This window comes from Oncorhynchus gorbuscha, linkage group LG26 (assembly GCF_021184085.1).
Source record: "Oncorhynchus gorbuscha isolate QuinsamMale2020 ecotype Even-year linkage group LG26, OgorEven_v1.0, whole genome shotgun sequence".
Classification (NCBI taxonomy): domain Eukaryota; kingdom Metazoa; phylum Chordata; class Actinopteri; order Salmoniformes; family Salmonidae; genus Oncorhynchus; species Oncorhynchus gorbuscha.
Window position 1 is genome coordinate 6,915,970 of NC_060198.1, and position 26,988 is coordinate 6,942,957.

Below are 26,988 nucleotides of genomic sequence, written 5' to 3' on the forward strand. Positions count from 1 at the left end.
TATAAAATAGAACAATCTAAACAAATAGTATCTAGCACTGGGATTGAACACATGACCCTTGGATCTGGAGCTCGGGGCTCACACCCAAGACGACTTGAAGGTAATAGCAGTCACCGTTTCCTCAAGTGGTCGGTTTTGACGTCATCTCCTGATGTCCTGTTTACCACGTCTAATCCCCCACACACAGCGCGCACACATATCAAGTGATTGAGTGTTTCCCCTTATCTTAATAAAGCCCTTATTCAGCATAGTATAAACATTGATTGGTAATTTAATTCCCTGCTCAAATTATCATCCCCACCCCCCAGCCAGCCCCCCTATCCAAGGTTGACATGAGCCTTGAGCTTTGGCAAGACTAAATTATGCTCTATACCCCCTTCCTCTCTCCCACTAGTCCCCTCTCTCTCTCTCTCTCTCTCCTCTCTCTCTCTCTCTCTCTCTCTCTCTCTCTCTCTCTCTCTCTCTCTCTCTCTCTCTCTCTCTCTCTCTCTCTCTCTCTCTCTCTCTCTCTCTCTCTCACACACACACACACACACACACACACACACACACACACACACACACACACACACACACACACACACACACACACACACACACACACACACACACACACACACACACACACACACTCTACCCCCACCTTTGGTGCTAGCCCAGGTGCTGATACAAGCAGAAATCCTGCACGCCCCATCGCTCTCCCCCTGCCGTTGCCCGGACCCCCATTCACTACACCTTCTCAGAGAAAGAACGATGGATGAGGAGAAAGCAAGGATTTCTCTCCCTCTCTGTAGGTGGAACGAAGACAGAAATGAAACACTGCAGTTTTTTCAGAAGATAGAGAGAAATAAAGAGAAGTGCATGGGGAGAGAGAGAGAGAGAGAGAGAGAGAGAGAGAGAGAGAGAGAGAGAGAGAGAGAGAGGAGAGAGAGAGAGAGAGAGAGAGAGAGAGAGAGAGAGAGAGAGAGAGAGAGAGAGAGAGAGAGAGAGAGAGAGAGAGGAGGAGATAGACGGGGGAGATAGATAGAGAGAGAGAGAGAGAGAGAGAGAGAGAGAGAGAGAGAGAGAGAGAGAGAGAGAGAGAGAGAGAGAGAGAGAGAGAGAGAGAGAGAGAGAGGGAGGAGATAGATGGGGAGATAGAGAGAGAGAGAGAGAGAGAGAGAGAGAGAGAGAGAGAGAGAGAGAGAGAGAGAGAGAGAGAGAGAGAGAGAGAGAGAGAGAGAGAGAGAGAGAAGACGATGCATTCGTGGCAGTAGTGTTCCAGATGTAGGATCTTCATTGGATCACCCTGTTGCAGGACAGCTTTCCTGCAGTGCGGGAAATGTAAAATGTGTTGTGTAATTTGAGGTTTAAAAAGGCTTTGGAAAGTTTGTGATTTCAACTTTTACATTTCTGACTTCATTTTCCCTTAAGAAAAATTGAAGTCACCTGAGGTTGTGTCCCCCTTTTCTCATGAGGAAGAAATACTGACCAATGACATGTCTTTGTCCAAAGGGAGAGGGGGGGAGAGGAGGGTGTATGTGTGTGTCTATGTGTATGTGTGTTTGCGGCCATCTTGTCTCATCCCATCAATATCCTCTTATATAAACGTCAGCTGTACCGTTTCACTCATCACTGTTTCCCATTCTGATGGCTTTATCCTCCGGCACAAGGGAGGGGACATCCCTCTCTCTCTCTCTCTCTCTCTCTCTCTCTCTCTCTCTCTCTCTCTCTCTCTCTCTCTCTCTCTCTCTCTCTGTCTCTCTCCCTCGTTTTTCACTGTCTCTCTTTCTCTCTCTCCAGTTTTTCCCTCTCTCTCTGTGTCTCGATTCTCCCTCTTTCTGTCTCTCGCTCCCTCATTTCTCTCTCATTTCCTTCTCTCCCTCCATTGCTCCTTCCCAAACCCCCCTCTCTCCTCCTCTCTTTATCATTCTTTATCCCTTTCACTCCTCATCCCTCTCTCTCCTCTCTTTCGCTTCTCTTAGGGCGATGCGTCACTAGTCTGCCCCCATGAAACAAGTCAATGTTCTGCCCGCTCGGCAGGCGTATAATAAATCTGAAGCGGCTCTACGGCGAGCGCCGGGGATATTTATCTAAGTGGAGTGTGTCCTCCTCGGCTGAACGCGAGTGATTTCTCATCTAAGGCCCCTCTTACAGAGAGAGAGAGGGAGGGAGAGGGTGGAAAAAGTCCGAGAGAGAGCGGATAGTTAGGGAAATGGCGAGAGAGATGACTGAAGCCATCGGCAGAGCGAGAGACAGAGAGAGACAAATAATGCTAGAGAGAGAGGGAAATGAGAAAGAGAGAGAGGGATAACTCCATCGACAGAGAGAGAGAGAGAGAGAGAGAGAGAGAGAGAGAGAGAGAGAGAGAGAGAGAGAGAGAGAGAGAGAGAGAGAGAGAGAGAGAGAGAGAGAGAGAGAGAGAGAGAGAGAGAGAGAGAGAGAGAGAGAGAGAGAGAGAGAGAGAGAGAGAGAAATAAGGCACTTCCTGCCGCTGAGCCCATAAAGCAGCTCTGTAGCGGTGATGGTGACGAGGCCAGCAGGGCATTAGTTGAAGCTGCTCTGCTGCTCGGGCAGCTTAAACGCCATGCAGCAGACACAGATTTGGATGAATGGCCACCCTCCTCCTTAGGGCCTTTCCCTTCAAAATCTCTCTCTCTCTCTCTTCTTTCTCAGAAGCGAGAGGTTATTGCTGCTGCTCGCCTGTGAGCGATTGCACATTACAGGAAATAGGGAAGGAGGGAGGGAAGAGAGAGGGAGAGAAAGAGAAGGGTGACCAATGAGGGAGAGAGATGCAGGGGAGAATGGGAGCGAGAGATAGAATGAGGTGGGAGAAATGAGAACGGTGGTGATTATGATGATGGAGGGATATTTCTATTCTACTGTGAAAAGGTGAAGCAGGCACCAGAAGTTGATATCACAGTGTAAATCTCAGACTATCAGAGTAATTAGCGCGGGTGAATGTTTCTGGACTCGACTTGTATTCTCTGCGTCTTGGATACGGTCAACGTTGTAATGTCCTACACATCAAGTCCTTATGTGAAATGAGCTTTAGTCTAAGTAGAATTGTGGTTCAGATGTCGCAAATGCAATTAGTGCTGCGTTACTGTAAAACCACCAGACAGTGGTTGCCATGCAAGGGATCGTCATAATAAATTGCAGTACTGTTGATCTAGATTATCTATGCTAAACCCTGGATTATTCATCCCTGCATGCCTTTCTACATGAGATGAGCCCTGCTTGAATATTATTGTATTTCCAATTAAACCAGTCCATTTTGCTTAGCACACCAGGCACCTTCTAGCACCGTGTGCTAAAGTTAATTACCTATGATAACGACGTGATATATCGGGGATGTGGCTCCTCACTTAGAACATGGTATGAAACAAGAAGCTTTTAATCAAGTCCTAAACACAACACAGGGCCCGCGGAGCATGTCATCTGTGTGTGGGAGTGTGTAGTCTTAGTTTGTTGACACACACTATGAAACGAGGATGAGATAGAGGGTTTGTTTGTGTTGTCTGGGTTGTACAGTGCGCTGCAAAAAAAAAGAATCCGCGTGCTGTTTTTGACCTGTTGCCATTTTTTTTCTCCCATGTTCAGTCAACCAAACTTGACAATTTACATTGTGACAACGTAATCCAGATCCATCATCAACGCAGCTGATTGGTTGAAATTAGCAAAAACATTCTCCAATTCAAATAGAAAACATTAGCTTTCACTGTAACCAAAAAATGCCTGAATTTCAGTCGCTCAACAAAAAACCCAGAATTTTCGTCCCGAAGGTGACCTATTGTGGGGAGAAACATCGACATGTTTTTCAATTACATTAGGGTTAAAGGTTAAGACCTGTCTCACCCCTTAGCGCCGCAGGTTTTATTTATTTAATTTGATTTCCAAAGCAGCTTTATGGAGAGCTCAGTCAGATAGCCTCAAACCTGTGTCATTCTAAACTTGTACAATATTACAACTACACAACAACAAAAATGCTGAACAGGAGAAAACAGCTTCCAGTTATTTGTACTCATCGTGGTAAAACACAAGCTTTTGTTTCTACACACTCAACATACAATAAACATCCATTTTCCTTGTACATCTACAACGTAAAACCATAACATATGTAGTGTCATATGAATATTAATGACATTGTTGCATTATTATGATAAAAACAGGCACTTTTCATTAGAGACAAATCAAGACTATTGTCAAACAATTATGGCATAATAACATTAGCAGACTCTGCGAGTCTCTTCATGATTGATAATATTAGAGGGGGGGGGTTGATTCAATGGTGTCGGGGTTTAAACAAGCACCCATCCTTCCCTCAGGGGCTGTGCTTTTGCATTAGTCAGACAAATCTCTTTGTCAAACCCCTCTCCCCCTTGCACATTTTTATTCATAAGCGTTTGGCCTTATAAGGAAGACATCAAACCAAGAATACAACGAGAGGTCACCGGCATCTTTGCACAATGTTAACCCCCGCATTGACGAAGCTAATTCACATTTCCTCAGTTCAGCCCACAGGGGTTAAAAGTAGGAGGTGGAAAGAAGGAGTGGAAGGGAAGGGGATGGGAGGGAGGGAGGGAGGGAGGGAGGGAGGGAGGGAGGGAGGGAGGGAGGGAGGGAGGGAGGGAGGAGGGAGGGAGGGAGGGAGGGAGGGAGGGAGGGAGGGAGGAAGGAAGGAAGGAAGGAAGGAGGGAGGGAGGGAGGGAGGGAGGGAGGGAGGGAGGGAGGGAGGGAGGGAGGGAGGGAGGGAGGGAGGGAGGGAGGGAGGGAGGGAGGGAGGGGGAGGGAGGGAGGGAGGGAGGGAGGGAGGGAGGGAGGGAGGGAAGGAAAGAGGGAAAGAGGGGATGGGTGGGAGGAGGAGAGGAGGTACGGAAGGGAATGGGATGTCTGTGCATGTACGTGCACACGTGTGTGTGTGTGTGTGTGTGTGTGTGTGTGTGTGTGTGTGTGTGTGTGTGTGTGTGTGTGTGTGTGTGTGTGTGTGTGTGTGTGTGTGTGTGTGTGTGTGTGTGTGTGTGTGTGTGTGTGTGTGTGTGTGTGTGTGTGTGTGTGTGTGTGTGTCTGCAGTGTCTCCCACTTGACCCCGGCCCTCACCACATGGGGTTTGCTTTGACGGCCCCTGTGTCACCAAATGAAAAGAGGAAAAGTGAATGTTGTCCTCTCAGAGCTCATTGGAACTCATTACAATAACAAAGGGGGCATATGGTTGTGTGTATGTTAGTTTATGGCGTTGGCAGCAACCATATTCCTCGGCGTAGGGAAGCCAGGTGCTATATGACTACACCCACAGAGAGTAGACAAATCATTGGCTGATGGCTCAGAATGGCCTCAGCCCAACGGGGTTCATCTCTCTTTCACTGTCATGTAGGACTGACTGACTGGGCTTGGGAAAGAGGCAAACACACTGACTGACTGGGCTTGGGAAAGAGGAAAACACACTGACTGACTGGGCTTGGGAAAGAGGCAAACACACTGACTGACTGGGCTTGGGAAAGAGGCAAACACACTGACTGACTGGGCTTGGGAAAGAGGAAAACACACTGACTGACTGGGCTTGGGAAAGAGGAAAACACACTGACTGACTGACTGACTGGGCTTGGGAAAGAGGCAAACACACTGACTGACTGGGCTTGGGAAAGAGGCAAACACACTGACTGACTGGGCTTGGGAAAGAGGCAAACACACTGACTGACTGACTGACTGGGCTTGGGAAAGAGGAAAACACACTGACTGACTGGGCTTGGGAAAGAGGCAAACACACTGACTGACTGACTGACTGGGCTTGGGAAAGAGGAAAACACACTGACTGACTGGGCTTGGGAAAGAGGCAAACACACTGACTGACTGGGCTTGGGAAAGAGGCAAACACACTGACTGACTGACTGACTGACTGGGCTTGGGAAAGAGGAAAACACACTGACTGACTGGGCTTGGGAAAGAGGCAAACACACTGACTGACTGGACTTGGGAAAGAGGAAAACACACTGACTGACTGACTGACTGACTGACTGACTGACTGACTGACTGACTGACTGACTGACTGACTGACTGACTGACTGACTGACTGGGCTTGGGAAAGAGGAAAACACACTGACTGACTGGGCTTGGGAAAGAGGAAAACACACTGACTGACTGACTGACTGACTGACTGACTGACTGACTGACTGACTGACTGACTGACTGACTGACTGACTGACTGACTGGGCTTGGGAAAGAGGAAAACACACTGACTGACTGGGCTTGGGAAAGAGGAAAACACACTGACTGACTGACTGGGCTTGGGAAAGAGGAAAACACACTGACTGACTGGGCTTGGGAAAGAGGAAAACACACTGACTGACTAGGCTTGGGAAAGAGGAAAACACACTGACTGACTGGGCTTGGGAAAGAGGAAAACACACTGACTGACTGACTGACTGGGCTTGGGAAAGAGGAAAACACACTGACTGACTGGGCTTGGGAAAGAGGGAAACACACTGACTGACTGGGCTTGGGAAAGAGGAAAACACACTGACTGACTTGGCTTGGGAAAGAGGAAAACACACTGACTGACTGGGCTTGGGAAAGAGGCAAACACACTGACTGACTGGACTTGGGAAAGAGGAAAACACACTGACTGACTGACTGACTGACTGACTGACTGACTGACTGGGCTTGGGAAAGAGGAAAACACACTGACTGACTGGGCTTGGGAAAGAGGAAAACACACTGACTGACTAGGCTTGGGAAAGAGGAAAACACACTGACTGACTTGGCTTGGGAAAGAGGAAAACACACTGACTGACTGGGCTTGGGAAAGAGGCAAACACACTGACTGACTGGACTTGGGAAAGAGGAAAACACACTGACTGACTGACTGACTGACTGACTGACTGACTGACTGACTGACTGACTGACTGACTGACTGGGCTTGGGAAAGAGGAAAACACACTGACTGACTGACTGACTGACTGACTGACTGACTGACTGACTGACTGACTGACTGACTGACTGACTGACTGACTGGGCTTGGGAAAGAGGAAAACACACTGACTGACTGGGCTTGGGAAAGAGGAAAACACACTGACTGACTGACTGGGCTTGGGAAAGAGGAAAACACACTGACTGACTGGGCTTGGGAAAGAGGAAAACACACTGACTGACTAGGCTTGGGAAAGAGGAAAACACACTGACTGACTGGGCTTGGGAAAGAGGAAAACACACTGACTGACTGACTGACTGGGCTTGGGAAAGAGGAAAACACACTGACTGACTGGGCTTGGGAAAGAGGGAAACACACTGACTGACTGGGCTTGGGAAAGAGGAAAACACACTGACTGACTTGGCTTGGGAAAGAGGAAAACACACTGACTGACTGGGCTTCGGAAAGAGGAAAACACACTGACTGACTGACTGGGCTTGGGAAAGAGGAAAACACACTGACTGACTGGGCTTGGGAAAGAGGAAAACACACTGACTGACTGACTGGGCTTGGGAAAGAGGAAAACACACTGACTGACTGGGCTTGGGAAAGAGGAAAACACACTGACTGACTGGGCTTGGGAAAGAGGAAAACACACTGACTGACTGGGCTTGGGAAAGAGGAAAACACACTGACTGGCTGGGCTTGGGAAATAGGAAAACACACTGACTTACTGGTCTTGGGAAAGAGGAAAACACACTGACTGACTGGGCTTGGGAAAGAGGCAAACACACTGACTGACTGACTGACTGACTGACTGACTGACTGGGCTTGGGAAAGAGGAAAACACACTGACTGACTGACTGACTGACTGACTGACTGACTGACTGACTGACTGACTGACTGACTGACTGACTGGGCTTGGGAAAGAGGAAAACACACTGACTGACTGGGCTTGGGAAAGAGGAAAACACACTGACTTACTGGTCTTGGGAAAGAGGAAAACACACTGACTGACTGGGCTTGGGAAAGAGGCAAACACACTGACTGACTGACTGACTGACTGACTGACTGACTGGGCTTGGGAAAGAGGAAAACACACTGACTGACTGACTGACTGACTGACTGACTGACTGACTGACTGACTGACTGACTGACTGACTGACTGACTGACTGACTGGGCTTGGGAAAGAGGAAAACACACTGACTGACTGGGCTTGGGAAAGAGGAAAACACACTGACTGACTGACTGGGCTTGGGAAAGAGGAAAACACACTGACTGACTGGGCTTGGGAAAGAGGAAAACACACTGACTGACTAGGCTTGGGAAAGAGGAAAACACACTGACTGACTGGGCTTGGGAAAGAGGAAAACACACTGACTGACTGACTGACTGACTGGGCTTGGGAAAGAGGAAAACACACTGACTGACTGGGCTTGGGAAAGAGGGAAACACACTGACTGACTGGGCTTGGGAAAGAGGAAAACACACTGACTGACTTGGCTTGGGAAAGAGGAAAACACACTGACTGACTGGGCTTGGGAAAGAGGAAAACACACTGACTGACTGGGCTGAAAACACACTGACTGACTGGGCTTGGGAAAGAGGAAAACACACTGACTGACTGGGCTTGGGAAAGAGGAAAACACACTGACTGACTGGGCTTGGGAAAGAGGAAAACACACTGACTGACTGGGCTTGGGAAAGAGGAAAACACACTGACTGACTGACTGACTGGGCTTGGGAAAGAGGAAAACACACTGACTGACTGGGCTTGGGAAAGAGGAAAACACACTGACTGACTGGGCTTGGGAAAGAGGAAAACACACTGACTGACTGACTGACTGGGCTTGGGAAAGAGGAAAACACACTGACTGACTGGGCTTGGGAAAGAGGAAAACACACTGACTGACTGGGCTTGGGAAAGAGGAAAACACACTGACTGGCTGGGCTTGGGAAATAGGAAAACACACTGACTTACTGGTCTTGGGAAAGAGGAAAACACACTGACTGACTGGGCTTGGGAAAGAGGCAAACACACTGACTGACTGACTGACTGACTGACTGACTGACTGACTGACTGACTGGGCTTGGGAAAGAGGAAAACACACTGACTGACTGGGCTTGGGAAAGAGGAAAACACACTGACTGACTGACTGACTGACTGACTGACTGACTGACTGACTGACTGACTGACTGACTGACTGACTGACTGACTGACTGACTGACTGACTGGGCTTGGGAAAGAGGAAAACACACTGACTGACTGGGCTTGGGAAAGAGAAAACACACTGACTGACTGACTGGGCTTGGGAAAGAGGAAAACACACTGACTGACTGGGCTTGGGAAAGAGGAAAACACACTGACTGACTAGGCTTGGGAAAGAGGAAAACACACTGACTGACTGGGCTTGGGAAAGAGGAAAACACACTGACTGACTGACTGACTGACTGACTGGGCTTGGGAAAGAGGAAAACACACTGACTGACTGGGCTTGGGAAAGAGGGAAACACACTGACTGACTGGGCTTGGGAAAGAGGAAAACACACTGACTGACTGGGCTTGGGAAAGAGGAAAACACACTGACTGACTGGGCTTGGGAAAGAGGGAAACACACTGACTGACTGGGCTTGGGAAAGAGGAAAACACACTGACTGACTTGGCTTGGGAAAGAGGAAAACACACTGACTGACTGGGCTTGGGAAAGAGGAAAACACACTGACTGCATGAATGACCACGTGAAACAGGGAGTTGAGTTTGTACCTAACTTTATTTATCGAGGGAAATAATAATTTCACATAAAAGAAAGTAGGGAAGTGGATTTTCTTATAGGCTAAGCAATAAAATGGAACAACTGATTTGGACATTTCTTATTACATCTCAATTACAATACCAGCTAGCTAACACTTTGAATAAAAATAAAAAACATATTCATTCCAAACCTGATGACCCTAACATCATTTATCCATCCCTCACCCATCCCTCAACAGAAAGAACTAACCTGCAGCACTATAGACTCCAATCTAGCAGCCCCTTCCACACAAAGAGCTCTCTCCGTCATGAATAGGCAGCTCCACCCTAATGGCAATTCAATAAACTCCCCCTATTCTAAATGAACAGCCCAATCCTCCTTGGCATCTGCTGCGGGCCAACCTCGCCAGACGCTCGTCTTGTAAGAGGGCCATTGCTAGCTAATTGAAAGACTGTTGTGGCAGGAGAGAGGGAGAGGGGCAGAGACAGAGACAGACAGAGACAGAGACAGAGACAGAGACAGAGACAGAGACAGAGAGAGAGAGAGAGAGAGAGAGAGAGAGAGAGAGAGAGAGAGAGAGAGAGAGAGAGAGAGAGAGAGAGAGAGAGAGAGAGAGAGAGAGAGAGAGAGAGAGAGAGCAAGAGAGAGAGAGAGAGAGAGAGAGAGAGAGAGAGAGAGAGAGAGAGAGAGAGAGAGAGAGAGAGAGAGAGAGAGAGAGAGAGAGAGAGAGAGAGAGAGAGAGAGAGAGAGAGAGAGAGAGAGAGAGAGAGAGAGCAAGGGAGACAGAGAGAGAGAGAGAGAGAGAGAGAGAGAGAGAGAGAGAGAGAGAGAGAGAGAGAGAGAGGGAGCGTCATCCCATCTTCCCTCTCAGGAACAGCTGACCTGTGGTGGGCAGCTCATTCACAGATCTAACACCCGTCAGATAATTATTGGGGACCTTTGGGTTTTGTACAATCATGAAATGATTGGTGTGGGTTGGGATACATTGAACATGTTGCTCTATATTTTTGCACATCTATAAAATACAAATAAAATAAATACCTTAGTTACGTAAGTATTCAGGCCCTTTGCTTTGAGACTCAAAATTGAGCGCAGGTGCATCCTGTTGCCATTGATCATCCTTGAGATATTTCTACAACTTGATTCAATTGATTGGACATGATTTGGAAAGGCACACACTATGTCTATTTAAGGTCCCACAGTTGACAGTGTATATCAGAGCAAAAACCAAGACAGGATGTCGAAGAAATTGTCTGTAGAGCTCCGAGACAGGATTGTGTCGAAGCACAGATCTGGGGAAGGGTACCAAAACATTTCTTCATCATTGAAGGTGCACAAAGAACACAGTGGCCTCCATCATTCTTAAATGAAAGAAGTTTAGAACCACCAAGAGCTAAGCAATCGGTTGAGAAGGGCCTTGGTCAGGGAGTTGACCAAGAACCTGATGGTCACTCTGACAGAGCTCTAGAGTTCCTCTGTGGAGATGAGAGAACCTTCCAGAAGGACTACCATCTCTGTAGCACTCCACCAATCAGGCCTTTATGGTAGAGTGGCCAGACAGAAGCCACTCCTCAGTAAAAGGCACATGACAGTCCACTTGGAGTTTGCCAAAAGGCTCCTAAAGACTCTCAGAAAATGACAAACAAGATTCTCTGGTCTGATGAAACCAAGATTGAACTCTTTGACCTGAATGCCAAGCGTCACGTCTGGAGGAAATCTGACACCATCCCTACGGTGATGCATGGTGGTGGCAGCATCATGCTGTGGGGATGTTTTTCAGCGGCAGGGACTGGGAGACTAGTCAGGATCGAGGGAAAGATGAACAGAGCAAGGTACAGAGAGATGTACCTTGCTCTGTGCTGCAACGCTCCCCATACAACCTGACAGAACTTGAGAGAATGGGAGAAATTCCCCAAATACAGGTATTCCAAGCTTGCAGATTCATACCCAAGAAGACTCGGGGCTGTAATCGCTGCCAAAGGTGCTTCAACAAAGTACTGAGTAAAGGGTCCGAATACTTATGGAAATGTAATATTTCCAGGTTTAAAAAAAAAAATATTTGCACACACAAAAGTTTTTGCTTTGTCAATATGGGGTATAGTTTGATGATTGATGGGGGAAAAAATCAATTGAATCCATTTTAGAATAAGGCTGGACCATACCAAAATGTGGAAAAAGTCAAGGGGTCTGAATACTTTCTGAATCCACTGTATGTTGCCATGAGAGTTGTGCAGAGTTGGTAGAATCTAATTCAACAGGATTTACAGCTGTAATTGTTACCGAAGGTGTTTCCACCAAGTATTAACTCTGGGGTTTGAAGACATACGCAATAAATACAAATATATTTTTAAAATGTTTTTTTTTTCATTTAGAAAATGTTCGACACTTTTGCTAAATGTGGATCATGATGTGGAGATTTGTGGGACAAACATCGACTTCAATCCCTTTTAAGAACGAATGTGACAACTGTGCAAAGAGGTGAGTTGACTTTCACTAGGCACTGTACAGGCATGAATGCACTGTGTGGGATTGAAATTCGTTGAACACATGGATCTCAACGCATCGAGTTCTATATGGACTTTTGTGAAGAATTGTACACTCTATCACAGTAAAACTCTCATTTGAATCCAAAGTTTACAGTGTTGTTTATTGTGAGAGGATGGTTCCACCACCGTCTCCCCTTCATCCATATCTGTTTATACTCTCCTGTCATTGCAGTTCCATTACATCAAACAAAACTAATCCAATGAAAATCAAATGAAAACTAAGGATTGTCGTCATCATTTCTCCCCGGGTCTCCTCTGACAGTTTACATGCTCAAAACCCAACGAATATGAATATACACAATATAAACTATACAGGTCGCAGCCGGGAAACTCTCCCAAGCCCTTCAAACGCTATAGTTTACTGCATTACTGAACTGAGAGATGTATATGAGGGAGAAAACTCATTCAAGTGAAGTATGCTGCTGGTATAGAGGAATCCGTGGTAGTATGAATGCAGGTTGAATGTGTAGCACTCTTTCCATAGAAATGTGTTAGCCTATGCTCTTATGAGGGCAATTCCGCCACTTTTCATATTCATCATCTCCAGCACCATACCAGTGTCTACATACGGTACGTAAAAAACTGCACGTTTCTATGATCTGTGGTTAAAAAGAGAGGAAAGGTCCTAGAAAAATATTTTCTGTGGATTTAAAGTTGTTTTTTTTAAACAGTGATTTTCAAAACCTGCAAAGAGATTCTTGCTTACTGGAGGGTATTTAGTTGCTCTGCATGGCACCATGAATCTCACAGTGTTAGACCATCACTGGTTTAAATCTTTTAACCTTTGATGATGTCATCGCGTATAACTATTTTACTCCCCCCCCCGTCAAAATGTAGAAATGCACCGTTTTCACATAATGCTGACACTGGTATGTGTGCTGGAGGTGATGAAAATGAGGGTTAAAAGTGATGGAGTTGCCCTTTAAAGCCCCAATCTGCCGTTTCAACAGCTTGACCATTGACTGACCATTGAACAGAAGCAAATCATGCAGAATGTACTCAGAAGGATTCAGGTCACGAGCAGTAGGGTTATGTCTTGCCCCCATTGACACTGAAACTCCCTCCGTAGAAAACAACAGCGACTGTATGTTTTGATTTAGATAGACATGATTAAAAAGTCACAACCTCCATCAGTAGTATTCCTTTAGAAGTAATAGAAAAGTCCTACAGTTAAGCACCATGCCACTCTCTACCCAGCCAGTGACGCTGACGCGGGTTGTGACAGGTAGCCTAGCAGTTAAGGGCGTTGGGCCAGTAACTGAAAGGGCGCTGGTTCAAATCCCTGAGCAGACTAGATGAAACATCTGGTTCTGTGTGCGGCATGAGGTCCCTCCACAATCACGTTGGGGTGGGTGGCGGGGCTGGAGAGCCCCTTTCCCAAAATCTCCAACCAAACTTATGTGCTGTTTCATGAGTTTTCATTGTTTTTGGGGTGAAAAGTGTACATTCCGTGATTACCAACCATGTTTACAGCCCCCACCCCCAAGCACGCTGGGTCGGTTGAGCAGACCTGGGTTCAAATACTATTTGAAATTCTTTCAAATACTCTAGCTGTGCTTGGTTGACCTTGCCTGCTGCGATATAACCAATTAGAAATCCCCAAAAGAGCCAACCCTGACCACCTGGCACTCCATGCAGGCGAAAGCAAATGCTTAAAGTATTTGAAAGATTTCAAATAGTATTTGAACCCAGGACTGGGCTCCAGCCAGCTGGCTGGGTCAGTAACAACCTGGGGGAACCAACTGTTAGTGTTGGATTGGGCTGTAATGATACTGGTGTAGTGGGAGGATCCCTGTGGTTACTCAGAGACTGGGGTGTTCCTGCACCTGTTTGGCTTATTTATCCTGTTACCACATTAACTGTGAGAGTATTGCAAGCTGTTTTGGTGTATTGACTGTTGACCTCAATGTTGATACGTTCTATGCGTTTCAAGGTTTGGTTCCCATTGAATGTATTGGGGTAATGTGCTAAAATATGTACAGCCTACGTAGTTGACTTGTCATGCAGTGCAACTCTTGATCACATGTATGGTCCCAAATGAATAATCTATGACTCCGCAGCACAGTGTGGCATAGTCACCTCTTCTGGGAGTTTGGTATAGAAGGCTCAAGGCTTTCCCAAGAATTGTCCAATGCCAGTGTGCAAATTACCCCTGGTAATGACATATGATTTATTTATTAACTGTGAGACATATCTGAGCCTCTATCTTGAGCTGATGTTATTTGAGATAACATGTCTATTGGGGGTTAGGCTATAGGCCATCCTTGGGGCCTCACAAAGTGGCTACAATGTGGATAGTTCAGACCAGCTGTCTGACCAGTGTCTAATCCATGGTGATTGCTGTGTGTCTCCAGTTGTGGGGGTCCATCATGCATCAGTGTAGCGTTGAAAGATTGATTGTTTTGTACACTCCATAAAGTTTATGAGGTTATGTTGTTTACATTCTAAGCCCTACTGCCCGTGGAGACCATGCATATGTTATTCAGAAAACGAAGGGCCTCTGCTTGAGGGGTGGCTATTTATACAGTTCCCCAAAAATATTTTTGTGATTTTACTGGACCGCAGGACTACTGGTGGCAATGAAAGCAGGTGACATTTGAACGACATGTCGGGTGCGTTGCCAGAGAATGTCGCTTTCTCATCGCCGTCTGGTAATAGCTAGCCAGATACAGTTCCCTTGCTAAGGGAGAGCTGAGAAGTAGGCATGTTCACGACCTTGGCGCCGCAAACATCTATCTTTAATAAAGCAGGCGCTGTATCGTAGCAGTAGTCCAGTCCTTTGAACAAAATCTGCGTTGGCTCATAGTGGCGGATTGCAACATGCAACAGACATGTCCATCACAATCAAGTGTGACAGGCGGCTAAATGACAAGAGTTATGAAGGTTTGGCTCTTCACAAGTATTGGCCCTGCTTCGAGAGTATCATATCATATCGTTACCATAAACGAAAGCGTTCTGTGTTTTATTCGTGTTTTCCATATAATCGCATACACAGAAGTCTTATTTTGGTAATGAAGCATTACATGAAAGGCTGTTCCCAGCTGTTGACACTTTTAAAAATTATTTTAGGACAAAAAAATGTGCGTTCTTGCTTTGTTTTTCTTGATCGGATGTAACAAAAAGTTGGCAAAAAAAGGAGGAGAACGCAGTATGAAATGTGTGAATTGGGAGTGTTATGCATTTATTATTCGTTGCAGACCAAAACTGAGTCCACATATCTGTGGTCTATTTAGCTAGTATTTTGTCTGTCAGGAATGTAACCTTTGATGGTGCAAATTCGATAATAATACATCGAATGTGTACATCAATATTCCTGATGATTACTACTTACTGGAGCTACTGGTACTATGTTTAATTGCCTATTAGCCTAATGTTGTTCTAGACAACTATTATATTGTATGTAGCCTACTCGTATTACTCTGGTGTTACAAAAATAAACCCATATAGGAAGAACATTAGCTGCCAATTGATTGCTACACAATTACGGATTTGAGTATTTTAACTTTCAATAATCTTTGTCAAATATTTTGCTGTCATGTTTGATGTGGTGATTTACAACTAAATCCTGAGAAGTGGGGCACGTTTCATACAAAATGCGGCATGTAAAAGATCTATCATCGCCTCTGAAATCAGATATTACACCCGACAAGCAAATATAAATTCGGGAATAAAACTGTGTTGAGTTTTGGCTGTGGGGTAGCAAGTACTTCCAAATGTGATTAAGTTACCAGGAACGCAGTTTACCCATGCACGCAGAAACCAATACAGAAAGTCGCTTTGTAGCCTACATTTTGTAACCAGTGTAGTCGAAACGTTAATCACAATAGATTTAGTTCAGAGACAATATTTCGTTCCAAATGTTTCGTTCTGAACCAAATATTTAAAATATATAGTTAAAACTCAGAATTGCATGTGGCATCATTCTTCACTTCCATAATGCCTTTTTAAGAAAACATTTTTTCGTTTCAATGTTTTTTTAATCCTTTGCTTAGGGCCACATGAATGATTTTGCATTCAGCTGCAAATCACATTTGTAGCATATTTGAGGCGTGAGGTAAAATATTGGTAATATCAAACCCGGAATACAGTATAATAAATAGACTTCAACCCGACGTTTTTCAAAACAACAATATTTATCGCCAGTCTGTTTTTGCTCTGGGTCTTTGACACAATAATACACTATGGCTGTTGATGGAGTGGGAGACGTCCTTTATGCACCAGAATCAAAACTCACTCCCTCTCTCTCTCTCTCTCTCTCTCTCTCTCTCTCTCTCTCTCTCTCTCTCTCTCTCTCTCTCTCTCTCTCTCTCTCTCTCTCTCTCTCTCTCTCTCTCTCTCTCTCTCTCTCTGACATATTATCATTATGTTGATATTTTATTTCCCCTGGCGTTACATCAGAGCGTGCAGAATGAGCCATCAAAGTGTTTAGTGACGCCTCCTCTTTGTGATGTATCAGTCTTCAGAAACACAACAGTATGTTTCCCTTACATCTGGAACATTGCAGACCACAGTCTGTCAGGGTTGAAATATTGAAGAACAATGTGGACTTTATTATAATGTATATGTAACGTTGTAATATGATGCATAACTATTATAATAGGCCTTAAATAATATGACTTATAATACGAATACTAATACTAACACTTACAATAATATTAATAGTAATTTAAATTGATTCTAATCTCATTTATTGCATTCATGTTGAGTTATCATATTATTCCACAACGTCCCACATAATAAACGGAAATAGTTTGATATTCAGACTGAAAAATAAACTAAGAGTTGATGAAAAAAAATGAAATGCAGAAGTAGGCTACGTCACCGAAATATATTATGTATCATTCGTTCCTGTATGCAGATGGACCCGTCGGCTTGTCTTTCAGAACGGAAGCAAAATAAAGCATCATGCCACCGCTCGCTCGAGGACCGGGAGGACCGGGAGAGAGATTTGATTCGAGATGAAATATCTAGCTGATGATGTAAAAGGTCCCTTTCGCGTGAGTTATGACCCGGATTTGGCTAGGCTGAGAGGGATGCATGCTGCTCCTCTCTCCCCCTCTCCTCCTCTCCCCTCTCCTCTTCTCCTCACCTCACTCCCCCGCCCTGAAGGAGTGTATCATCAGTCCTGATATATTGCCTAGATCCATACTGCCTTCAGAAAATAAAGGCTCATCCAAAACCATCGCTTTTGGTGGAGGAAACTGCACTTTCTGTACTAACTAGTAATTACTTCTTAATCCACTGCATAGCATAATGTTATCAATTTCAGAATCATTGGAATAATTTCCAATATTCACATTGGAAACGTTCAAAGTATCTATCTTCTAAAAAAAAATCACACATACTTTATTACTGTAATACTATACTTAAATACGCAATGCGATTTAATCCCCCATTGACGGCACTCTCTCTCTTGCTCATTTACCGTAAGGCCTATTCTGGTATCTCACCCCACGACTAATTTAGACCCAAAGATGATAAGAGCGCAACCCGTTATAATTCCAACCGGCTCCTCCTCCTTCAAACCATGTCTTGTAATTATTGGGAGCATCCCACTCGCAAAAGCCCTGCACTGGACTGCAACATAGTCAGAGAGTGAAAGGGAGAGGGCGAAAGTGCCAGTGGGGACATAATTGATTACGTCCTAATCAATATTAACTTGTTAGTCAGTTGTTGCTGCAACTTCGTTGGACCTCGCCATTTTCAGGGAGGCACAGTTCTCCTTCGGATTGTCTGTACCTATTTTTTGTGGAATAATACTTTCAAGAAGATATCCCGGTTTGGAATTAGGAGGGCTTTTTTTAAATGTTTCTTTTTGCAAGAAGGTTTGCAGCCATGGCGTGCATTTGGTGACTGTAATGTGAATGTTTCTTCGATAGGGTTCGATATAATTTGATATCTGTGTTTGTTGTTTTCGTTAGCATTTCAACAACATTTTAAAGTTAGCTTTGCGTAACGACTAAACGCACTGATAATGACATCCAGAGGAGTCGCCGACTGTGACGCGGTCGAGAATAGGAGGCGAAGTCCGTTGGACCATCTTCCTCCGCCTGCAAACTCGAATAAGCCACTGACACCGTTCAGTATCCAAGACATTCTCAACAAACCCTCGGTGAAACGAAGTTACACCATTTGTGGGACAGCACACCTGATTTCATCGGCTGAGAAGCACCGTTCGTCCAGCATCTCTGCTCTGGCCAACAGGGCACTGCTCACACAAACCTCACCACTCTGCGCCCTGGAAGAACTAGCCAGCAAAACCTTCAAGGGGCTCGAAGTTAGCGTTCTGCAAGCAGCTGAAGGTAAATATGATGGTATTTATGGCCTTCTAATCATTATATCGACATTACTTTCATAACAGTGCAATGCACAATTTAAAGGGAATTGATTATTTTTCATTTGATCTGTGAACATATAATGAAGTAATATTGTATCTAAAAAAAATAGGCATTGAACATTAGGCTTTAAACAAGATTGTTTGCCAGAAAATGTTACATTGTATCTCTTCTGTGCGTAATTTGGAAAGGTGAAAAAGAGGCTATTTGTGAATTTACCAGCTGGAATTGTGCAATTGTTCTCTTTATGATGAATGCAAAACATTACGTCTACGTTTATATTTGGTATATAGGCTAAAATAACTTAATACAAAATATATAATTGATTTGAGGTCAAATGTCTCAAAATATGTTGAAATTGTTTAAATGCAGAGTTCAACGCCCTGCAGAGCCAATGCCAAAGCAGCACGAGAATAACACCAACATACGACTTAACATTTGATCTTTGTTTGTGCAGGGAGAGACGGAATGACACTCTTTGGGCAACGAAACACCCCGAAGAAGCGAAGGAAGTCCAGGACTGCCTTCACCAACCACCAAATCTACGAATTAGAGAAAAGATTCCTGTATCAGAAATATTTGTCACCCGCTGACCGAGACCAAATCGCCCAACAATTGGGTTTAACGAACGCCCAAGTCATCACGTGGTTCCAGAACAGGAGAGCCAAACTAAAGCGAGATCTGGAAGAGATGAAGGCCGACGTGGAGTCGGCCAAAACTATAGGTGACGGTATTGTACCTCTGGAGAAACTCGCCAAGCTCGCTGACCTCGAGAAATGCGCCAACGGAACACTCGGACATCACCCGCGAGCCGATTCTCCCGCGCAGAGCGGCGGACGAGAATACGAGCTCGCTCGCAAGCTGCGGATGTCCCCCCTGTCGCCGTTTTCAGACCACACAACAAGTAAAGAATGCTCAGAGGACGACGAAGACCTAGAAATTGATGTGGATGACTGATTGCGCAGTGGGATAATGAAATACAAAAATGACGACAACAAAGCAGTAACAATCCTTACTACGATTGCAACTTTTCCCTGCTGATATTCATACATCATCTCAGAACATTTACTAGTCTGTTGTGACTTTTGTATCGGCACACAGATATTCACAGTAAGCATGAACAGAACAACAAATAGCATATGCAGTGCTATATCCATTTGTATTCATCAGCAGGCGGACATTTTCCTCTTCAAATGTCAATGAAAGCAATATAGGTTTCATAATCAGAACTAAAGATAATGCTATTATTTTGAAACATTTAATTGTCTATCAGACACACACACCTCTTTGAGTTATTTATCTCTCTCTCTCACACACACACACACACACACACACACACACACACACACACACACACACACACACACACACACACACACACACACACACACACACACACACACACACACACACACACACACACACACACACACACACACACACACACACACACACACACACACACACACACACTTATTTTAGTTATCTCTTTCTTTCACACACTCACACACTGATCCTTGTTCATATTTATGTAACACCGTGTCATATCTTAAAGTATGTCAGTTTTATGAAATATTTTCGATAGGTTTTGCATGTTGAAATGCATGTTTTGTTTTGTTGATCATATCTATTTATTGTTCCTTTTAAATTATATCGATTGTTTATTTTTTGAGACATACCTTATCATACACGTAGGTCTACTCGAGTTCAGACCGTCTGTACACAGCGTTTACATAATTAGCTAGTCATATTTACACCCACCTTAATGCGTATGCTGCATTGCATGATTACGAAAGGCAAATTCAAAGGATCAGAAACCAAGTTATGCGTTTTATAAAGTAATGATCGAACAAAGGTTATAAAAATACAAAATACCGCGGTGATATTTCGACATGGAGCTACAGTTACTGGACCGTGTGAATATATTCATTTGTTTGGATACAATAGAGTGCTCGATGGTTGAATAGATTTGTTTTGTTTTGTACACCTGTAAGTGCCTTTCTAAAATCAGGACAGTATTTGAAAACCAATGCACATTCTGTAATGTATATACTATGGAAATAAAATGGCTTTTCTCAACGCGCTGTTTGTGTCATTATTATACTGATAGATTATAATTTCGATTTTAAGTCCTAGTAAAAATGGTGTCTATATGTAGAATCAAGGGGGGGGGGGACAGAAATCCTTTATGAGGCTAATTCAATGCAGGCCTATATTATGGACGTTTAGAGTAGCCTATTTAGCAACCATGATCCCTTTTAATGCTTCAATATTTTTTGTTCCATTGTGTCCCATTTGTGAGGATACTCGAAACATTTTGTGACTCAGCCATCTCACTCTCTTTCAAACTGCTAAATGCGTGTCTTGGCTTCTTGACCCGGCAACGTGTTTCCCCATTCGGGACGAAATTTATGTGAGAATCGCAAATCTGGTGCTGGGGGAGAAAAGAGGGTCTGGGATGCCACAAAAACACAAAGTTTTGGGCCAGTTTTCTTGAGCCTTTATGGGTGTTTTTTTGTTCTGCGGGGCTGCGGGACGAGGCCATAATTTTGAGCGTAAAGCATGAAAACTGGGGACAAATGAGATGCCTTCCCCGATGTGACAAGTCACAATGGAGCCCGCCCGGTCTCCCGCAGGCAGCAATGCTGAGACAAGTGTGTCCCACCGCACAAAAAGGACTCAAACGTTTGGAGGCCATATGGTTTTTGAATTTTCCTCACAATTTCAGACAATTTGATGGATTGACTTAACCCTCCTTTTAAACTGTTTAACTCCCCGCGAACAAAGGCCGTAATGCATACACAGGCCCTTCTCTTCACGAGGGCATCTGCGACCATTAATGTCTAGCCTCTTTTCTTTGCCTTTTTAGCCTGGCATTTGGAACAAGTCAATGAATTACAATGAAAATGGCTCTTTTTTTTGTACAGCCACTTGTCTTTCTTCCCTTTTTAAGCCCTGAAATAATATGTTTGACTTTTGTCCAGGAACGTTTTTCTAAACAACAAAATGCGGCACATTTTGTGTGAGAGTGTTTTTCATGTTAAGTAGCCCGAGTCATAAAGAGTTTAGAGTGTGACAGTTATGCCAAAGCCTAGTTAAAAGGACTCTTTCGTTGCTTTTCTTCTCATGTCTTGTTCTTCTTCTCTCTTTATTTCCTTTGTCTTTGCGGAGTTTAATGAAGCTGAAAACATGGTGATGTGAGAAAAAGTCATAAAGAAAAGCTTTCTTTTTGATCTAGACGAGCCTTGTTTAACCCTCCGTCTTTTTAAGGAGGAGATTGACGCTGCTAAAGAGGGCTTTTCTTTTCAATACTTTTTGGAAGCTGTTCGCACGAGTTTTATCATTCAACTCTATTATAGCCTATAACGTGTGATATATACAATTTGTAGGCCTATAGTTTCTCATCTTTACTCAAATAAATGGGTAGTAGGCCTAAAAGGCTAATGCTAATAATAATAATAATAATGTTTTCTATATTTGTTATTTTTCAATTAGCCATTTAAAATTATATTAGCCCTATTAACATTGAACACCTAACCGGTGTCTGGACTTTGATCTGGATTTCAAATTAAGCTTCCCTAAAAAATGTAAATAAAAACATTAATTAACATTGTTATTACAATGGGAACACGTAAGCTACTTATATAAAGTAAATTATTGACTGAAATAATGTGGGAGAAACTATCAACACAAACCAACAAAATGGTTGAATTTATTTGGATGAGGGCCGATTCTTTGAGCTTTACACTGACGGTTTGACAAGAATTGAATAATACGCAGCAGGCTATTTCTCAAAGCCTTAATTAATTAGCTGAACGACCACATACAATTGAATTCCGATGACAATGTTAGGATACTGTAGGTTTCTCCAATAATATTTGGATATGGGTAGGCTATATGACCACACGAACACACACATAGGCTAAGGCTACCCACACAAACAACGGCGCGAGCATTGATGGGCTACTTGACTTGACTTGACTGCGCGCGTGGTCGCCAAATAAACCGCTTGCGGCTTTGATGAAGAACAAAAAAAAACGTGCTCGAATTCTCCCCAACTCCTTATATCACTCACGCCTATTCTGAATAAAGCATATTTATGGTCGGGGAGAGAGGAGAGTGTTAAGGCAGGCTAAGTTTATGGATTCCACTTGCTTATTTTATGAGCGGTTGTCAAGGCGATAACTAATACGACAGTCAGTGGGACCAGTTCTTGGTAATTAATCCGTTGGTCTTAAGTGTATTTCAGTTCAAGATGGAAAAAAAATCACTAATTCAATCGTCCGGAAAATTGAAGTTTGATGCATGAGTCCCTGCTGAAACAACGGGGCTGGCCACCAAACTCTCTCTCTTTTCATCTATTTTTCCTCCTTTCTGTGGTCCCTTCATTTATCTGTCTATTTCTTTTTTTTAAATTCCTATTGTGCAAACATGTATTACAAGAAAAGCAGGAATAACATATCTCTGAAAGTCGTGATAACTGTAGCCTAATACGGATACAAATATGTTAGCAAGGTTTTCAATCTAAACTTAAATCAACCCAATGTCCCAATGTTTTATAGGCCAATTTATATCAAACTAACAAATTGTCATAGCCACAGGTACAAACAATCTTTTTAGCCTTGTATATATTATCTGAAGATATAATGCACATTATCTACACATGTGTTATGTGTCTATTCTATGAATATCCTACATAAATCATGAGAATAACCTACATAAATCGTTAGCTGCACCAAAAGTTAAAATCGGATAAAATACTCAGGTATGGAGTTGTCCGTGAAAGTCTCTAAACAGGGATGAATACCAAAGTTTTAATCATACCGTTCCTTGAGAAGCAGTTAATACTTCAAACTTCAATTTTACGGGCGATTGAACTAAGCATGTTCCTGACAGAATTGATGTATGTATTAATTTCCTTTAACTGTTGATTAATTAGCCCGCGCTGAAGGCTCAAATGGAACTGTTTGCTTCACATTTGCATATTAATCAAATTGTAGTTGATCATTCGCACGAGGCATGTGATTTGGGAAGGGAGCATATAGGCTTGGTAAAAAATATATACCCAAACCTTGGAAATATCTTCTCTCCTCTGCTGCCGCTGAGTTGCCTGCACTGCATTAAAACCAAAGACGCAGAACGAGTTAGCTTAGCTATTTCCAGCAAACAGAAATTGCCCGTCCAGTTTTCTGACGGCACACCGCTGAGCAGACAGAACTTAAGGATGAAGTCAAAATGTCACCGATTTAAACCGGGAGTTTTACCACCACACAAAACCTAATTTCCCTATCTCTTGCTCTCTTGCTCTCTCATTCTCCCCCTCTCTCTCAATTCAATTTCAATTTCAATTGATGGGGCTTTATTGGCATGGTAAACATATGTTTACATTGCCAAAGCAAGTTAAATAGATAATAAACAGTATACAGTATTCATTAGACTCACAAAAGTTCCAAAATAATAAAGACATTTCAAATACAGTAGGCCTATATTTTATATATATATATATGTGTGTGTGCGCGCGCGAGCGTGTCTTGAGGCTGTTCCTCGTTCTGAGAGAGGTTTCATGTGAAAATGTAATGTATGACGTCTGATGGGTTGAATTAGATTAGTAAAAAAGATACACATTTCCAAAGGCTGCCATCTTCTGGTTAAATACACTCACTCGCTCGCCCAAAAGCTCTCCTATATAACTTGGAAGTTTCTCTACTCCTGTAAGTATGGTGCCACTGCCACCTAGTGGTCGGATTCTATCAAGCATCTCAGAGTGGTCATACAGTGCCTTGCAAAAGTATTCATCCCCTTGGCGTTTTTCCTATTTTTTTGCATTGCTGTAATTTAAATAGATTTTTATTTGGATTCATGTAATGGACATAAACAAAATAGTCTAAATTGGTGAATTGAAATGAAAAAATAACTTGTTTCAAAAAAATCAAAAAAGGAAAAGTAATAATTTTGCACGCCCAATTTTTCAGTTTTTGATTTGTTAAAAAAGTTAGAAATATCCAATAAATGTCGTTCCACTTCATGATTGTGTTCCACTTGTTGTTGATTCTTACAGTTTTATATCTTTATGTTTGAAGCCTGAAATGTGGCAAAAGGTCGCAAAGTTCAAGGGGGCCGAATACTTTCGCAAGGCACTGTACCTGTATGTCTATACTGTTCACTTTCCCCTTGACAATATTGTTATCACTGTAGGCTAGAATGTGACTGTGATATCAACGTAGGTCTATAACTGAACAATTATAGATTTAGAGATTCCTAAATGAAGAGAGTCGCAGTATGACCCTCGTTCGAAATTGACTGTGGTTTCAATGATAAATAAAACACATTCAAACTGAAATAGCAAAACAAGACATTTACTGAAGATAAAACAGGTGGTGGGGGGGGGTAGAGTGAAAGGAGGGATGGGGGGGAGAAACAGCAGCCGCGAGCATCGAGAGGTGATGTTCTCATCCTTCTGGATGTTTCCCACTTTCATGGAAGCCACTTTAGCCGGTAAAAATGAAAGATAGAAAATAGAGAAAAAGCTCTGAAAACACATATTAGCCCGGGATATTAGTATCAACCTAGTTTAATGATGAACAATATTACAGAGTATGATAGTATGAGTATTACTGACAGCCTTCTTGTTCTTCCTTCTAAAAACTCTGGAGAGCTGTGAAGAATCCGGTTCTATATTTCTTCTGCTTGGTGTCAGGTGAAGACATTATGTTGTCATCAGTGTTAGAGGTAGACATCTCTGCAGACTGATCCAGGCTGGTAGCATCAATAGTAATGGTAATTCTCTTTCTCTTGGTTGAAGCATCACCCACATGGAAATCAGGTTGGTTGGAGGCTCTCAGGGCCGTAGACCAGGGGTTCTCAAACTTTATGTGACTGGGGACCCCTTTTCTGATAGCAAATTCACGAGGGACCCCCTTGTAATCAGAAAACAACTTTTTAAAAGCATACAAGGAGTTTTACTATGACTTTGGCAGGGCATGGCCGGATGAACTAAGTCTCAAGCACTTCAGGCCCTCTTGTTATCAGAGAGAAAATTATGCACTTTTAAAGTTTACATTACAGTGCTTTTATGTAAACAAATAATAATAATATATATACAATAAGTATTTAGTTGAAAAATCTATAATGCTGGTGTACTGTGGATACCAGTGTACCGCTGAGCCTCCCAGGCCCATGTTGCCCAGGGTTAATAACGTAATTTGTGGATGAATAATATTGCATTGTATTACACACTCTAAACTAATTTCACAGATCCAGATCCCTTGGCCAAAATCAGTTGAATCTGTTTAGCTATGTTGCTAATATTTACTTTAAAAAATGAATGATTATTTATATTTAGCCTGACCATGGACCCCATGCAGACCCCACTTTGAGACCCCCTGCCGTAGTCAACTCATGAAATATAAAAATAGCATGCTTATTCACGGGATAGGGTAGGAACTCCTACAGGAATTCCTAATATGAGCATGCCCTCACATCCAACCGCTAATAAAAGCGTAATTAGGAGGGTGAATCATCATAACTTTGCTTGCTCCATCTAGAGGTTACGAGCAAGAATGCATGTAATAATAAATACAAAATGGTGCTGACAAGTGATTGTAGTTATATTGTAACAGAATGTAAATGGTTGTTTTCAATCTTTCCACATTGTTACACTTACATTTGAGTGATTTAGCAGACACTTCTATCCAGAGCGACTAACATGCTTCTAAAAGACACAGTTTTCTTCCATCTTTGCCCCAGTTTTCTCAATTCTGAGTTGAAAGAATCAGTGATTAATTGACAAGTACTGATGTTGAACTGCTAAACCCCTGCATTTGTGGTTGTATTCTATGACATTTGGTGATAAATCCATACGTGTAACATGACTATGAACATTACTCTCATTAGAGGTGTTTTTTTGGTTTCAATTAAGATTCCAAACACATTCAAATGCAACACAAAAATGTTTACTGACTATAAAAATGTATAGCTTGGCGGTGTGATGGTGGTGGGGGGTGAAACAGAAGCATCATTGTGGGTGCCTTCAGCAGTGAATGTCCTCACCTAGATGTCCTACTTCTTGAAAGCCACTTTAGCCTAAAGAAAGGAAAGATGGAAAATAGAGACAAAATAAATAAAATGCATTAACACTGGATATCAATACCAAAACAGTTGATAAGTATAAGAGTACAACAGAGTATAACCGTATGTGTTATTACTTCCAGGCTTCTTGTTCTTCCCCCTGAAAGGTCTCCAGAGAGATGAGAATAATCCACACCCCTTCTTCTTCTTGGCAGCAGCAGTTGAGATGTCGTTGACATCAGTGGTAGAGGTAGACATTTTCTCACCAGATTGCTCCAGGCTTGTAGCACTGGCATCAACTTCATGTAAAGCAACAAGGCAACTCTTGGTTGAAACCATAGAAATAGTGATGGTAAGTCTACTTCTCTTCTCACGCGGATCACAGGTTGGTTGGAGTCCC

General features: G+C 43.3%; 2 protein-coding genes across 2 annotated transcripts in view; one reads left to right on the forward strand and one right to left on the reverse strand.

The window, feature by feature from the left end:
• LOC124016427 overlaps nucleotides 1-26,988 on the reverse strand; it is a 549,380-nt gene that overhangs the window by 520,856 nt on the left and 1,536 nt on the right. The gene's annotated exons all lie outside the window — the stretch shown is intronic.
• Nucleotides 18,115-19,642, forward strand: LOC124015459 (transcription factor LBX1-like). Its single transcript, XM_046330655.1, has 2 exons — nucleotides 18,115-18,488; nucleotides 18,979-19,642. Exons 1-2 carry the CDS (start codon nucleotides 18,161-18,163, stop codon nucleotides 19,476-19,478), a joined length of 828 nt encoding a protein of 275 aa, XP_046186611.1. The 5' UTR covers nucleotides 18,115-18,160; the 3' UTR covers nucleotides 19,479-19,642.